The 16,891-nt window shown below is 34.9% G+C and overlaps 1 protein-coding gene across 1 annotated transcript in view; it reads right to left on the bottom strand.

Annotated features, from left to right (window-relative positions):
- Nucleotides 1–16,891, bottom strand: part of LOC132554742 (uncharacterized) — a 182,423-nt gene that overhangs the window by 62,645 nt on the left and 102,887 nt on the right. Inside the window, exons 114-138 of the mRNA XM_060219054.1 lie at nucleotides 16,372–16,544; nucleotides 15,830–16,006; nucleotides 15,317–15,526; nucleotides 15,104–15,146; nucleotides 14,148–14,314; nucleotides 13,011–13,187; nucleotides 12,057–12,266; nucleotides 11,741–11,783; nucleotides 11,089–11,252; nucleotides 10,579–10,752; nucleotides 10,145–10,354; nucleotides 9,358–9,400; nucleotides 8,810–8,973; nucleotides 8,190–8,200; nucleotides 6,101–6,224; nucleotides 5,767–5,809; nucleotides 5,205–5,374; nucleotides 4,680–4,856; nucleotides 3,531–3,740; nucleotides 3,020–3,062; nucleotides 2,590–2,750; nucleotides 1,775–1,954; nucleotides 859–1,074; nucleotides 432–474; nucleotides 129–292 (exon numbers count right to left, since the gene is read on the bottom strand). Coding sequence (XP_060075037.1) covers nucleotides 129–292; nucleotides 432–474; nucleotides 859–1,074; nucleotides 1,775–1,954; nucleotides 2,590–2,750; nucleotides 3,020–3,062; nucleotides 3,531–3,740; nucleotides 4,680–4,856; nucleotides 5,205–5,374; nucleotides 5,767–5,809; nucleotides 6,101–6,224; nucleotides 8,190–8,200; nucleotides 8,810–8,973; nucleotides 9,358–9,400; nucleotides 10,145–10,354; nucleotides 10,579–10,752; nucleotides 11,089–11,252; nucleotides 11,741–11,783; nucleotides 12,057–12,266; nucleotides 13,011–13,187; nucleotides 14,148–14,314; nucleotides 15,104–15,146; nucleotides 15,317–15,526; nucleotides 15,830–16,006; nucleotides 16,372–16,544 — 3,497 coding nt within the window. The remainder of the gene's footprint in view (nucleotides 1–128; nucleotides 293–431; nucleotides 475–858; nucleotides 1,075–1,774; nucleotides 1,955–2,589; nucleotides 2,751–3,019; nucleotides 3,063–3,530; nucleotides 3,741–4,679; nucleotides 4,857–5,204; nucleotides 5,375–5,766; nucleotides 5,810–6,100; nucleotides 6,225–8,189; nucleotides 8,201–8,809; nucleotides 8,974–9,357; nucleotides 9,401–10,144; nucleotides 10,355–10,578; nucleotides 10,753–11,088; nucleotides 11,253–11,740; nucleotides 11,784–12,056; nucleotides 12,267–13,010; nucleotides 13,188–14,147; nucleotides 14,315–15,103; nucleotides 15,147–15,316; nucleotides 15,527–15,829; nucleotides 16,007–16,371; nucleotides 16,545–16,891) is intronic.

Here is a 16,891-nt window from a genome sequence, read left to right as displayed (position 1 = left end):
GTTTGCAAATTAATTTGAAGCAGACTAACCTGGATGTTTACAAACAATGTTAAATTAGAATCACTTGGACAATAACATATCTGTTAAAACAGATTCCTCTGAATGTTTACAAATTAAGTTAAACTCACCTGGCTGTAGGAAGGACTGATTCCAACTACATGGCAGTATAGGTAGACGAACATCAGCCAGAACGAGGTGATTATCTTCACACACCTGGTCACTCTCACTACAGATGCTAACATTCATGGAAATCAGGTACTCCTTGGCATCATCAAAGTGGTCAATTGTATACCTGTAATGGTCAGGATAGAGGTCAGTAACCCACTATTGGTAACTTAGAAACATGCCATATCAATTACTTTCAGGGCAATCAATGAGCACAACTTTGATTTGTGATTTCACAAAGAAATTTTTCTGACAGCGTTACTTACACTAGTCGTACAATTCCTCCGAGATAGAAGTGCTGTTCTTGTCCTGAAAATCAAATTTTACATAACATGAGAACTGAAATCAAGCACTTATTTTATGTTTGGAAACATTTCACTAAAAAACAACCTGTCCTGCAATCACATCAATAATTAAGAAATAAACTCTACAGCAGCTGGGGTGATAAAAAATAATTGTCACACCATAGATCAAACAGACACATTCCTGAGCTAGAACATTAATCCGTGACACACAACACTTCCATCTCCAGTTTTTTTTTCAGCAAAGAATTGACATCCTATACAATTTTCCTTTGATAAATCAATTTCATCATCAATCCATGGGCGAAAATTTGAAATTGGAAAGTAAGTTTAGATAAAATTTTAACCCTACAGATATTTGCACACTTTAAATAATGTTTGTTCTACTTACGCCATTCTGTAAAAGTGGTAAGCGACACATTCGTGAAGAACTTATCAATACCCAGGTTTAAGTAAGACTGACACCCATCCAACTGAAGGTATACATGGAAATTTCTTCCCAGGTCAGAGGTAACACAGCATTCAACCGCTGTACACAGCTCCGTCAGATGACAGTTGATAGCCGATGATTCAGCAAGGTCAGGCAAGGTCAAGGTCAAAGGACAAGCTGTGAAAAATCATAGATATGATCAAATGGTAGAAAATTACAATAGGACAAATAAATTCTGTATATAATAGCTTACAGAGACACACTCATTACCAAGAACCTCAGGTTTATCAAACAAACTTAAGTTATGTTATTGAAAAATTTCTGTATCCATTCCCCTGAATCATATCAGACTTTATCAGGGCCGGAACCTAAGGAAATATTATTAAAATTATGAATAATGGGTAAGAAAGATTGAACAGGCAAAGCAGGTTTGTAAGTTTGCTGTGTTTGTTGCCCTATGAATTGCCAGGATCATTTTGAGGCTGGGTATCCTTGAAGTAGCTGGTGGCTAACTAAACAACATACAAGAGACCCATCACAAGCCACCAACAGAAACTAGGGTGAAATGCCTCGCCCAAGGACACAACAGCTTCACAGAGGCACACAAACGAACATAGGTAAAGAGCACAAAATGAAAGGAAAAGACAAAATCCCAAGCAATCTTTATAGCAGATTCAAACTGGTCTTTTGAAGTCTTGATTTGGGAAGAACCTCCTACTAGAAACCACTTGCTATACACATGTAGCTGAATGTATCTGAATGTAGATAGATTATTCAAAGCTGTTTGGAACTGAAAATAATCTCAATGTTCAAAAGACTAACACATCTGGTTTGTCACAAGAAAACCACAACAGAGGTATAACTTTGTAAGGTCTACCTTTACTCCAGCCTAGTGCAGGATCCGAATTATCATACAGTCCAGTTCCCAAGGCACACATAGGGTCCTCCAAGTAGCTAGCAAGGCGTAGTTTCTCCATCAGCAGCAACACTGCCCAAGTAGGTAAACTGTCTCCCACTCCAATGTTGTTCTCCTGCTTCCATGTTGACAATTTGAAATCTGTGAAAATACAAGAAAAAATTAATTAAGGGATCTTTTCAATTACTGTCCTTTTACAATAGACTTTGACAACCAAATCTTATAATGACATTCATATATCCATGAATATAATTATTTGGAAAGTTGCATTTGAATGTATTTCCTCTTTCGTCAAGTTGACTAACAATAATAAAACCTATCTAATTTCACTTCTTTTACTTATTCCTATTTCTAAATAACAGGACAGTTTAAACTGTGATGTTTAAAAAAAACTGAGATATTTGGACACCACCAATCAGTTCACTATTTTCCACTTTACTATTCTCCCCTTTTCTCTTGTAAACCATTTTCATCTTCAATAATGTTTTTGTACTGTCATACTATAATGAGCTACTGAAGGGATCAATTTACAGGGATATTGAGAGGAATTCAAATAGTTTAACAAAGATTCTATCTTTTGGAATTTCTGTATTCCAATCAAGAATATGGCTAAATAAGAAAAGAATACATAAGACTTCTGATCTACAAAAGCATAGTATCTTGTATGTAAAATAGACCAAACCAATATTCAGACTTGGAACCTCTGAACTCTTGCCAAGAATAGGGTAAAATAATGAAATAATCCAAATAAATCGTGACCCCCATAGAAACAGTACCTTGTATGTAGTAGTCTTTGTCCCAGGTACACAAAGGTTTAGGGAGTCTGGTGTTGTCCAGCACAACAATTTCCATATCACAGTTACCAGCATCAAAGCACACACTCACATTCAATGATACCAGGAAGTCTTGCTCATGGTAGAAATCATACACCTCATAGCTGAAATAGAAACAATCATTTCCTGACAATTACCCCCTTCTCTTGATTTCAATATTGTTTGTAAAGTATGCAATTATCAAACTATTGTCCACTGTGACAATGATATTTCAATATACATTCTGTGAATGTTTTTGATATCATTTAAAAAACTATCTATTCACAATCAATAATCAGCTTAACAATAGTTTTACAAACAGACTTATGTACGTCTTGTCTTGAAATCTGCATGCATAATATACGTGGCCAATAATCATGGTTAAAGATCTTACTCAAGTCGGATAACTCCTGCCATCCAGAAATGTTCCTCAACACCTGGAAAAGAAAGGAAGTGAATAACAATATTACTATATCACAAAATATTCAATTTTTTTTTCAATTTTTTTTGGTAGGAGAACTTACAAGTGATAGCTATGTATTATTTGTCATCTGCATTATGAATATCCAACAAAAAGTCATCATTTTTTTTTCTTCTTTCATTTTTTTTCTGATTTTCTCAGTTTAAGAGTTTAAGATATTTTCTATTTTGTTTCTCTCTTCGACCATTTTTTTCTAACAGGACAATGTTACAGACTTTCTTCATTTAGCCAAATGTTCTCTATTTTAAAAACTTTTTTCAGGTTTTGATAATGTGATGTCATTTAGCTATCCCTTTGTAGCCAATCACATAGGGTGAATGTTATTTGCCTTCCCCTTGGTGTCCAATCAAAAATCATGTTATTTGTGTATTGCCTTTTAAGCCAATCACAGATTACCTAACTTTTATAATAGTAAACTGCTTACCTCCTTCATACCCAATCAGAGACACTACACGTTGGAAGTTGTCTATGCCGATAGTCATCTCCTCTCTACAGGGGTCAATGTCAATAAAGGTGTGGAACGACCTGTCTACCAGATCACTGTAGATACAGCACTCATGTTTGGTACAGTCAGTCTTCAGGTGACACACCGCTGAGTTTGTCAGTGTTGGAAGGTCCACAGTCCTGGAACATGCTGGAGACAAAATCACACCATTAAAACTACTTTACTTAAAATTTCAATCTACCCTTTGCCAAATGGATTGATTTATAATAAACCTTATGGAATAAATTCAAAATTATTTGTTGAACAAGAATTAGATCTTGAGATAAAACAAAGTTCGTAATGGATGGACCATGTCAGATCAAACTTTGTCCTATTTAAAAAAATCTTGATATACTTACAAAAATCACATTTTAAATTAAACATTCAAAATCCAAATAGAATGCATTCAGCCACGCAGATCAATATCAGTCATACATTTCTCACGTGATATGTTATAATTTTTGTTTTGGATACAAAAGCTATTTATAACAATGGTCATCTGACAATCGATGAATGGATGGATAAACCACAGAATTAGCAGATGGTGGTATGACAAATTTGACTAATTCCCACGGTGGTATTTCAGACATTTGGTATAAATCCATTCAAGCATTATGGAAGAATAGCATTTTGAAGCGATATATTGTTTAACTTCCCCTTTTGGGGCCCTTCCCTAAGTCCCTAGGGGATCAAATCAACTTTCTGAATTTAAGAATTAATTGCCCACCTCTACAAATGTTTCAGATAAATTTGAATGAAATCCATTCAAGTATTAAGGAAAAGTAGCATTTTGAAGAAAAGTATTGTCTAACTAACCTTTTTGGGCACCAACCCTAGGTCCCTAAGGGTTGAATAAACTTCCTGAATCTAAGAAGTAATTCTCCACCCCAATGATGTTTCAGGCCAAATTTGAATGGAATCTGCCAAGGCGTTAAGCAGAAGTTGTGTTTTAAAAAAAAAGTTTACAGAGGGCGAGGGAAAATGCATGATAGCAATAGGTTGTCTGGACCATTTGAGTCAGATGACCTAAAAAAGTTTTGTAGAGGTTCCAGCCTTTGAAGATTTTACACAGACTTAAGACAGACTTACATTTAAACCAGCCTGTCCCATCTGATGACTGGTAGATGTTGTCTGTCCGGTCACAGGTGGGCCACAGAAGATGTCCCGACAGCCCTAGATGGTCAAGTAGATGAGCCGACACATGTGGGGCTACTGGCCGCGACATGGTGTATTGGTTTTCAGCCAGCCAGTTATTGAGGGAGAAACCTATGGAAAATATAAAGTTAGGTCATGTCAAAAGCATGATGATGGGGAAATGAAATACTTAAAAGTAAAGTCTGTTTTTTTACTTGCTTAAGATCGATGTGACTTTAGAGAAATTTGAAATATACCATATACTATAAGTTGATAGAAAATGTTGTTTTCTAAGGTTTTATCAAAAACTTGCGGCCAAGCAGATGTTTTTTTCAATAAAATTAGAAAGTAGTCTTTCGTTGTCTTCGTTTTGTTTTTAAGGTAAAAAAACATTTTCCCACAATTTTAGTCCATTCTTGAAATTCTCAAATTCATCAATATCATTTTGTTAGTTATGACTTATCATTTGACGTGACTTACTTGGGTTAAAGAAGTTCTGGTTCCACAGACAGATGGGTTTGGGAAGCAAGGTATTCTTGAACACGACGTGAATGTCAGAACATTGTGGGGAGGCTGTTTCCCAACAGTTACTGATGTTCATGTTCATTAGGTACATTCTCTCATTGTCGTAAAGATCCTCAATGATATAACTGGCAACAAGTATGACAATTATCATCAGACACACAACAGACAAATACTTTCCTACTCAAACACAGAACAGTGTACATATATCGTACAATAAAACCACAAATTGTGAACACAACAAGAAAATTCTTGGAAATAAAGTAACTGGGATTCTTATTCAACTCTCAGTAGACTTGAAGTGGCTTGATCTGTTCACATTTTGAATGGCTACATATACCAAATTTGTGTTTTCTTTAAAAAATGAAATTCTCCTTCCTGGTTAACTAAAATATATTCAGTCTATATTAACTTTAGTCGGTTAGGATTTATGCATGAAAGGTTATACTTTCAAAATGAACAATAGTGGTCAGATTTTCTGTGAGTGAATCTAGATCCTTGACTAAACTCTCATACTTACTCAATTCTGATGATCCCTTCCATCCAGAAGTTCTGCACTGTTCCTGTAGGATAAAGAAATGATGGGTATATATCACTGAATTTAGGAAATTTACAAACTGTGGGCATTCATCTTGTAATTTTTTCAATGTCAAAAGAAAACCTTTTTCGAAACATGCATGTCAAATATTTAGCTGTTAATGTAAATGGAAGGAGAATGTCGGAGAAAATCAATATAAGACGTTTTAAATCATGATTCAATACTATATAATTCATTGGATTCCGATTAAATAACTTTGTACAAGCTCTAATTGTGATATTACTCAATGTGGGAGAAAGATTTAAGTTAAACTTACCAAGGATGTCACTAGACAGTGTAGTGTTGTACATAACGTTCTCTATACCAATGCTGAGACGTGACTCACAAGGATCCAGGTTAATGTAGGTACTGAAGCGTCTGTGTATGAAGTCCACCTCCACCTACAACAAAGATTTATCTCAAATCATAGCTAACACAGGCACAGCCTACAACAAAGATTTATCTCAAATCATACCTAATACAAGCACAGTCTACAACAAAGATTTATCTCAAATCATCACTAACACAGGCACAGCCTACAACAAAGATTTATCTCAAATCATCACTAACCGAGGCACAGTCTACAACAAAGATTTATCTCAAGTCATACCTAATACAAGCACAGCCTACAACAAAGATTTATCTCAAATCATCACTAACACAGGCACAGCCTACAACAAAGATTTATCTCAAATCATAGCTAACACAGGCACAGCCTACAACAAAGATTTATCTCAAGTCATCCCTAACACAAGCACAGCCTACAACAAAGATTTATCTCAAATCATCACTAACCGAGGCACAGCCTACAACAAAGATTTATCTCAAATCATACCTAATACAAGCACAGTCTACAACAAAGATTTATCTCAAATCATCACTAACACAGGCACAGCCTACAACAAAGATTTATCTCAAATCATCACTAACACAGGCACAGCCTACAACAAAGATTTATCTCAAGTCATCCCTAACACAAGCACAGCCTACAACAAAGATTTATCTCAAATCATCACTAATACAAGCACAGCCTACAATAAAGACTTATCTCAAATCATCACTAATACAAGCACAGCCTACAACAAAGACTTATCTCAAATCATCACTAACACAGGCACAGCCTACAACAAAGATTTATCTCAAGTCATCCCTAACACAAGCACAGCCTACAACAAAGATTTATCTCAAATCATCACTAACCGAGGCACAGCCTACAACAAAGATTTATCTCAAATCATCACTAACAAACAGCCTACAACAAAGATTTATCTCAAATCATCACTAACCGAGGCACAGCCTACAACAAAGATTTATCTCAAATCATCCCTAACACAGGCACAGCCTACAACAAAGATTTATCTCAAATCATACCTAATACAAACACAGCCTACAACAAAGATTTATCTCAAATCATAGCTAACACAGGCACAGCCTACAACAAAGATTTATCTCAAATCATCACTAACACAGGCACAGCCTACAACAAAGATTTATCTCAAGTCATCCCTAACACAAGCACAGCCTACAACAAAGATTTATCTCAAATCATCACTAACACAGGCACAGCCTACAACAAAGATTTATCTCAAATCATCACTAACACAGGCACAGCCTACAACAAAGATTTATCTCAAATCATCACTAACCGAGGCACAGTCTACAACAAAGATTTATCTCAAGTCATACCTAATACAAACACAGCCTACAACAAAGATTTATCTCAAATCATCACTAACACAGGCACAGCCTACAACAAAGATTTATCTCAAATCATCACTAACACAGACACAGCCTACAACAAAGATTTATCTCAAATCATCACTAACACAGACACAGCCTACAACAAAGATTTATCTCAAATCATCACTAACACAGACACAGCCTACAACAAAGATTTATCTCAAATCATCACTAACACAGGCACAGCCTACAACAAAGATTTATCTCAAATCATAGCTAACACAGGCACAGCCTACAACAAAGATTTATCTCAAATCATAGCTAACACAGGCACAGCCTACAACAAAGATTTATCTCAAATCATCACTAACACAGGCACAGCCTACAACAAAGATTTATCTCAAATCATCACTAACACAGGCACAGCCTACAACAAAGATTTATCTCAAATCATCACTAACACAGGCACAGCCTACAACAAAGATTTATCTCAAGTCATCCCTAACACAAGCACAGCCTACAACAAAGATTTATCTCAAATCATAGCTAACACAGGCACAGCCTACAACAAAGATTTATCTCAAGTCATCCCTAACACAAGCACAGCCTACAACAAAGATTTATCTCAAATCATCACTAATACAAGCACAGCCTACAACAAAGATTTATCTCAAATCATCACTAACCGAGGCACAGCCTACAACAAAAATTTATCTCAAATCATACCTAATACAAGCACAGTCTACAACAAAGATTTATCTCAAATCATCACTAACACAGGCACAGCCTACAACAAAGATTTATCTCAAATCATCACTAACACAGGCACAGCCTATATCTCAAATCATCACTAACACAGGCACAGCCTACAACAAAGATTTATCTCAAATATATGATAGCTAACACAGGCAAGCCTACAACAAAGATTTATCCTGATGTCCAATCCTGATGTATTAGCTGCAGGGCACTTCTGTCAGACAGCCAGGAAAACACAGAGAAACCTAAACAGAACACAAAAGACTTACAGTAGAAAATGTCTACAAGATAAGAATTCCCTTGCTTCTATGTACAGAAGTAGCAATATCTGACGGATTTGCTGACGCTGTTCTTTGACCTTTTAACCTTGACTTGATGACTATTTAAACATATTGGGTGTAGAACTTAATATCATGTGCAAGTTTAAAATGGGGATACATAAACCAAATCTAAGAGGCTCTAAAGATATATCATAGATTCTGATTGGTGCTGAACATGATGGAGATTAGAAACACTATATGCCCTCATCCCTTGTTCTCCAGTATCTTACCATCAATCCTGTATTCTGTGCCCCAGTCACAAGTTTGTTTCCTAAGCAGATTATTGACCATGATCGGGATGACGACATCACACGACTGTCCAGCCTCGTAACATAGACTCAGATTCAGGCTGATCAGGTAGGCTTTCTCTTCATACAAATTGTCTATATTGAAACTGTACAACACATGAGAAAAATACACATTTGAGAACCACTCTTCAAACTCTCTTACATTATTTTAAAGACATATCTGAAAACATCGTGCTGTTCTTTTTTTAACCGCTGCCATCAATATTAATCGCTTTGTTTATCAAAATAAAAATCAAACCTTATATACCGTATTTCTTAATACTATCTTCTGTTTTAAATTTAGAAATGTTCATAGATAATGAATCTATACAAAACCAAGTTCAATTTTAATTAGTCTCCAATGTCAAGCCTCAGGCTATGAAACGCTGATTCATGCAGTGTTCTACTTAGTTAGGGGGAAATCTTGAACAAAATGTGTAAGGAAACCCAAGAATGACAAAAAAAAAAAAAAAAAACAAGTTTATACATACTCAAGCCTGAAAACTCCATACAGATCCATGGTCTGATTAGTTCCTGAGATAAACAAGAAACAGGTGTAAATATACAAGGTCTCAAGTCACACCACCAGACTCCAGTGGCACAGTGGCAATGCATTTTCTTTTACGATTGATTTATATAAGCTGATAGCCTGTTTCACAATGGTTGTAAAATAAAGTTTACATTTCATAACCCATCAATATTAAACAAGACCAAGAGAGTTGAAATTTGACTGAGGAGTGTTTTAAACAGAACTCAGTCAAATTTTAACTCTCTTGGTCTTGTTTCAGACTATGATATGTTTCATTTGTCTCTCACCGCATTTAAAGCATGACTCATGAATGCCTTTTACCGTCAGTTCCATATTTTGTACATTTAATAGTTCTATGTTTCAGGTGACTGTGATATTTATTCCTGTGTTATATTTGTTATCCATTCTTTAAGTGGACCTCCGGGTCTGTAGAATTGGAAATTGAAATTAAAAAAAAAGAAAATAATAACAATCATCAACCCACAGACACAGCACTGATATCTATATACAAAGTGTATATTCTGTCAGTTCTGTACATGTTTGTTACTAGGGATGTAAAGCAACAATGAACTAAACATGTTTCATTCTCAATTTTTCAGACATTACTTTTATAATATGATCATCACACAAACAAATATATACAAACATCATTTCATATCATTGTGCTAATAGTTTATAATGTCTTATAGAAGAAAAAACAGTAATTTGTACCAGGATGAAGGTCCTGTGGTAGATTTTCTATTACATACCCCAATTGTACTTAAACAAGGCAATGGTGAAGGTGAGTTTCTCAATGGTAACTGTCAGAGTGAAGTTACATGGGTCAAGAGTAACCGCTGTCCGTATTGCTGTGTCCAGTTGAGCCACCTCTGTGCAGCAGTCCACAGTTCCACATGAAGATGACAGATAACAATGGATATCACTGGACGGCAGTGTTGTCTTGTAGTCCACACCACATTCTACAGATATAAAAGGTCAAAGGCCAAACAAAAAATGATAGACATCATTGCATGGTAGTGCTTACTAGTAGCCTACACCAATTTTTGTAAATGCAAAAGGCTAAATGTCAAAATATTAGGAGGAAGTAATAATAAATGTCAATATACACATGTGTGAAATATGGAAGGTTAAAGGTCAAATGTCATGGTGAGTATTCTATAACAGTTGATCAAACCATTCTTACCATCCTTCCAACCATCTGTGTGTGGTGAGTAAGGCTCCAAACTGAGATCACAAACATCCTCCAGCAGGTAAACTGCTATTCCAAGCTCTTCTTTCAGTAAGGATATGTATAGTTCTGACAGTGGGTGTGCCAGGTCTTGTCCTTTAGTATTGGCCCAGCTGATCAGAGAGAAATCTGAAACAAGATCAAATCCAAACCCAGTCTTTTGTATTCACCTTATTTTTCAAAAGAATATTTTAACAATAAGGACTATAATTATATTATGTTATGCACAGGCCAAGAAAATACATATAAATGTTACAGAGAGATCAGCAGAAATATCCATTGCTCAAACAACAATTAACTAGAGTGAGTATTTGAAAAAATATACAAAGACTTCATGAATGACTAACATATTCATAATATAAACAGTCAGTTGAAACATCTATCAGTAGAAACTACACTGTATAACACTAAAATGTTCGAATGCATGAATGTATTTGATAAAAACAAAACCAAGTGAAGATTTACCGGGATTAAGAAAGCCAGTGTACCACTGACAAGGCTTCTTGTAGAGAGCTGTGTCCTTGAATATTTGGGTAACAAACTCGCAGGGCTGGGATGTTTCTAGACAAGCACTGATGTTCAAGTCTATTAGATACTTTCTGTCTTGAACCAGGTCATAGAGTACAAAGCTGTGGAGTTTACAAAGTGAAATAATTATGTCTAAATCAAATTGTTTTTATGTAACAAAATGCTAATACCTGGTAATAAGCCCACCATCTTCTGCTATTAGCAGAATATGTTATATTGTTGCACTATGTGATGACGTCCTGGGCTTATTGAATAATAAATACAGTTACAAGGGAGATAATCATTTTACAAAATAAACACCAAATATCAAAAAGACAAAAATGCAAAATACATATGTATCAAACACTTCTAAAGTAAATGTGAAAATAATACAAATTGAATCAATGTCGCAATTAAACCATGGAGGAAAGGTGATAATATTGTTCTTGTGTATTTTCAGTAACTCTGACATAACAATCTCTTATTGTAATATGGCCCATTACAGACATTCTGCTAACTACTCACACTGTCATTAAGGATACTAATGGAAGTGGAAGTAATGTTTGTAGTATTAATCCACTACATGCCAAAACAACATAATTATACTTACTCAATTCTGATAAAACCTTTCAAATAAAAGTGATCCCATGCACCTGCAAAGGTAAAGAAAAATATTTCAACACTTAAAAATTAATAAAGTTCTGAATTAAACATTTACTTAAGTGAAAAAGGCAAATCAATTACCTATTGTTGTTTATCATTAGCCTGTCTGAAGTAAAATTACGAGTGCTATTGGCATTATTATCATTTAAGGCAACTACTTTTACACTGAAAACATCACAAAGTTAACAAAATATTTGATATTACAAATTGAAAATCTAAATTAATAATCAAAACAATACTTTAGCAGAAAAAATCCAACAAACCAAATGGATAGTCGAAGAGTGTGACATTCTTGTAGTAACGGTCTATATTGATGCTGAGTTTGGATTCACACGAGTTGATTTCCACTGAAGCAGCAAAGTTGCGGTTGATCTTGCTGACATTCATACAGCAATCAAATGATGTACAGTCTGATTGGAGTCGGCAGCTCATGTGTGAGTGCAGCGAGGATACAGCAGTGGAGAGGCCACAGTCTACAACACATATACAATATATATTTCAATGCCTCCATGCTAGATTAAAGCAAGGATATCTGACTTATGCTTAAGCAATCAACTCTTGCTATTTTCTCTAGATAAGCAGTACATACCTTATGCTTAGTATGGTGTGCTCAGTGAAGCAGAAGATGCTTCCTCTCCCAGAACACCTTGTCTTATTATCTTTTGTAATTTTTCAGAAGTCTCTGGTTTATCTTTCTTTTGTTCATATTTTCACCTAGTTTTATTGCATTTATATTATGATTCTATTGACATGTTGGCATCTTCTCTGCTATCTTTATTTACCAAGGTCACATATTCCCCATTAGGAGAACTCATCAAACTTTCTAGGGTTAACAGTGATGCATATGAAAGAAACTCATGGTATTTTCATTAATACTTCTTGATTTCACAATTGGGGCCAATGTTAAATAAGTCGTCACTTATTTCAATAAAATTCTTTAGAAATTGAACCTAGATCCCCTGGCTTACTAATCTTACATGTATCCAATAAAGCTAAAAGATAATCTCTACCCGATTGTCTTAATGTTTTGAAACTTATCAATAGTAAATCCAGTGCTTTGAACTTTTATTTGTATGAATAATGTCTTAACGTGCCAAAATAAATATTTTAATTTGATTTAACACATAATATTCAAATTGAAGACCACCATGTAAGGATATGATGAAATCTACTTTGATGTGAATCTGTAGTCAATTTCTCTCCAACTTTAAGCTTACCTCGTACCCATCCATCAGAATCTTTAAGAGCATATTGACCACTTGTGGGGTCACACTGCACCGTATCCACATACGGGGAAACTTTCATGTCTTTCAATAGTTGGGCCAAAACATAATCCTCCAGAGGTGTTCCGGTAGAAATACCCTTATCCGTCAGATAAGAATTCAAGGAGAAGTCTGCAAATATAAGAAAAAAATACCAGATGTAGTGTCACATAATTACACAGGTGACATAAAAAAATCTTATAATTTAGTTTTTATGGCTGAAACTCTATAGAATAGTAGGCTTTAGCATTACTTGATTAAAATTCTTCATTTTGGGAGACATATCATCACAGCCTTTTTTTGGACACCTACTTAAGGCCAAAGCCTCTTTTTTGAATGTCTTTTTATTAAAGTTATTGCCTCTTTCTGGGTTTCTATAAAAGGCTACATCCTCTTGGGTATGTATTTAAGGCTGTAGTCCATCATTTCTACAATACTACTTCAATTCAGAATGAAATATAGTTGAAATCCTCCCACTGTTTTTTCAGGAGATAAGAAAATCAAAAGCTGACAGAATGACACTTACGTGATGAAAACATGTATATTTTCCTATCAATTTGGCTTAGCTGACCCAATAAAATTCTGTTAGGATCAACTCATATCACTAACGGTAACCCCTGGTCACAGATACAGGGTCATTATCAACATGTATCAGTGATGGTAACCCCTGGTCACAAATACAGGGTCATTATCAACATGTATCAGTGATGGTAACCCCTGGTCACAAATACAGGGTCATTACCAACATGTATCAGTGATGGTAACCCATTGTCACAAATACAGGGTCATTATCAACATGTATCAGTGATGGTAACCCATTGTCATAGATACAATGGTTCTCAACATATATCAGTGGTGGTGACCTCTTGTCACAGATACAGGACGTTATTAATACAAGTAAATGACAGTGACCCATTGTCATATATACAGGGTCATTCTAAACATATATCAGTGATGGTGACCTCTTGTCACAGATGCAGGACGTTATTAATACAAGTAAATGACAGTGACCAATTGTCATAGATACGGGGTATTTCTAAATACATATCAGTGATGGTGACCCAATGTCACATATTCAGGGTCAATACTTACCATTGATGGCAAACCCGTCGTCATAGACACAAGATGTTGATTTTGGCAGCCTGACGTTGTCAAGGATTTGTTCTTCGTAGTTACAAGTTGCATTACCTCCTAGACATACACTAATATTGAGACTGATAAGGTAGTCATTGGCTCCCTCCAAGTTGTCAAGGATATAGCTGTGAAGTATAAAAGGAAAACATGTGAAAGCTTTGTTAATTTCCAAACATTCTTGTGTGCCCTTATGGAAACCATGAGGAATCATGAGGAAGAAAACTGGAGTTCCTGAAGGAACCAATGGGAAGTGTGTGGAAGTAAATCAGAGTTCCTGGAGGAACCAGTAGGAAATGTGTTGAAGAAAATCATAGTTCCTGGAAGAACCAGTAGGAAGTGTGTGGAAGTAAATCAGAGTTCCTGGAAGAACCAGAGTTCCTGGAGGAACCAGTGGGAAGTGTGTGGAAGTGAATCCGAGTTCCTGGAGGAACCAGTGGGAAGTGTGTTGAAGAAAATCAGAGTTTGCAGACACAAGAAATCCAATCTATTTCAGATCTTAACAGCGACCTGATTCCGTCAAACCATTCAACCAGAAAAGTAAAGTAAATAATCTAAACAAAACTAAAAATAGAGCCAAGTTAGTACCAGGTGTGAGGGTTGATCAGTGGGGTGCTGTGCATTAGGTATTGATTCCAGGAGGAATGCCGGGCGATAAAGTAAAATATCAAAATTAATAAAAATAGATTCAATCATAACATACCCAAGCATCACTAATTGGTAGGTAATTTATTATTGCTGACTAGTTTCATCTCTAAGGATGAGGCTTTATCAAGACAAATTTTAAGACAATTTTCACCCTGGAAAGTTATATTCTTATACATGTATACATTACTATTAAAAAATTCTTTAGATTAAAATGCATGTTCAAAGGAAAGCTATCATAAACAAAAAGTATACTAAGAAAACAAACTTACTCAATACGTAAAACTCTTCCAAAGTTAAACTGTTTAACTTCACCTGAAAGCAGAGAAAAATTAACTTCTAACAAAATGCAAAGGAAAAATGCTCAAATGAAGACAAATTCAATGAAGAATAATTATGATTTTTTTGCATATTTCTGCATGATATTGACAAACCATATTAAAAAAAGTGTCAAATTAAAAACAAAAGCAGCAAGTTCAATATACCAAAGTCAAAGTTGAATGTGGTGATATTGTCCGAGAGATTTTCCACGCCGATGCTGAACTTGTAGTTACAGGATTCAATCTTCATGAAGAAGTTAAAGGACTTGGATAGGTCAGGTACGTAGACACAACAAGAGATTCCAGTACACTCAGCATCCAAAACACATACGGTCTCGCCAAATAATGATGACATTTGAACCGGTGACAAGCACTCTAGACAACAAATTATTAAAACAATTTCATTATTATTTTCATATTCATATCAGCTTAAGTCTTAGCCTCAAAATGTTAAAGACATGAATGAGAAAAGTTGAGATTTTTTTTTTAATTATCTAGTTGTATTGTTTGCTAATTCTTTTTAATCTGAAAGCAAATACCTTTCTATTTTTTCCTTAAGTTTACATTCCCACAGTATATGAATTTTTCATTAGTGATGTGTACAGTTTTAGTATTAAACAGGGTAATTCACCTACAATGTGAAGCCTCAACCATGATTGATGGTGACCAATCACTCACCTCTAACCCATCCATAATAGGCAGAATCGAACGGAGCCAGATTTCTGGAGCATGAGGTCTCCTTCATATACCGAGACAATCCAAATGTATTCATTAGCTGTGATTGGGCATATAGGGGTAGTGGTTCATCATAGTTTGTAAACCCATATTTGGTTCTCCAATCTGTGATGTCGAAGTCTGGACACAAAGTAAAATAAGGAATATTTACGAAAACTAAATTGGATTTTATCATATTTATAGTGGTTATCAGTTAAATATTTCAAATTTCACCCAACAAAATACTGATCTAAATATTGATTTAAAAATCACCAGTAATTTCCTTGCACCTCATAAGTTCACAATCTTTGCAGTTTTTCAAAATACTGACTATAAATATTTAAGAGTATTAAGTAAATTATACTGACCATAAAAATTAAGAATATTATGCAAATAAAGTAGATGTTTTTTTAACTAGAATGATAAACAAAAAATTTAATGTCCAATGTCTAAGTTACAGTTTGTTAAATTGTTTTAATTACTTCAGGAAAATTAATTCAACAAACCTGGATCATTCAGGTAAAGGGCAGATTCCCAGTTACAAGGAGGACGGTCTAAAAGTGTGTTTTCAAGTATTGGAGAGCGATCAATCAAACAGGATCCAGCTGATTCAAAACACACACTCAAGTACAGACTGAGCAGAAACTGATTCTGGTAATACAGGTCATCTATTGAAAACCTGAAATTTCCAAACAAAACACTTTTAATAATTTTCTTGTAACAATGATAAAACTTATGTGCTAAACAGACCTCATTTGCCTTTTTAGCAGTTCAGAATTCCAACTAAGGCTTTTTCTGTTTAAAAAACTTCATCCAATTTCATTTGATGAAGGTGGACAATTAAGGAGAACCTTACATATCAGGATTACCATTAAATTATTCAATTTGTGAAATGTGCTTGACAGGATAGAAATAACTTATGCTAATTAATTTAAGTTTGTATAAATCATTAATCTAATGAGGAAGTGGTTATTAAAATCATCTATGTGCTGCCATAATTTTATATAAACATGTGAAATATGTCTC

This window comes from Ylistrum balloti, unplaced genomic scaffold (genome assembly GCF_031769215.1).
Source record: "Ylistrum balloti isolate Yb309-2 unplaced genomic scaffold, AGI_CSIRO_Ybal_v1 Utg369642, whole genome shotgun sequence".
In the NCBI taxonomy this organism is placed as follows: domain Eukaryota; kingdom Metazoa; phylum Mollusca; class Bivalvia; order Pectinida; family Pectinidae; genus Ylistrum; species Ylistrum balloti.
This window is presented reverse-complemented; position numbering and strand designations above follow the sequence as displayed.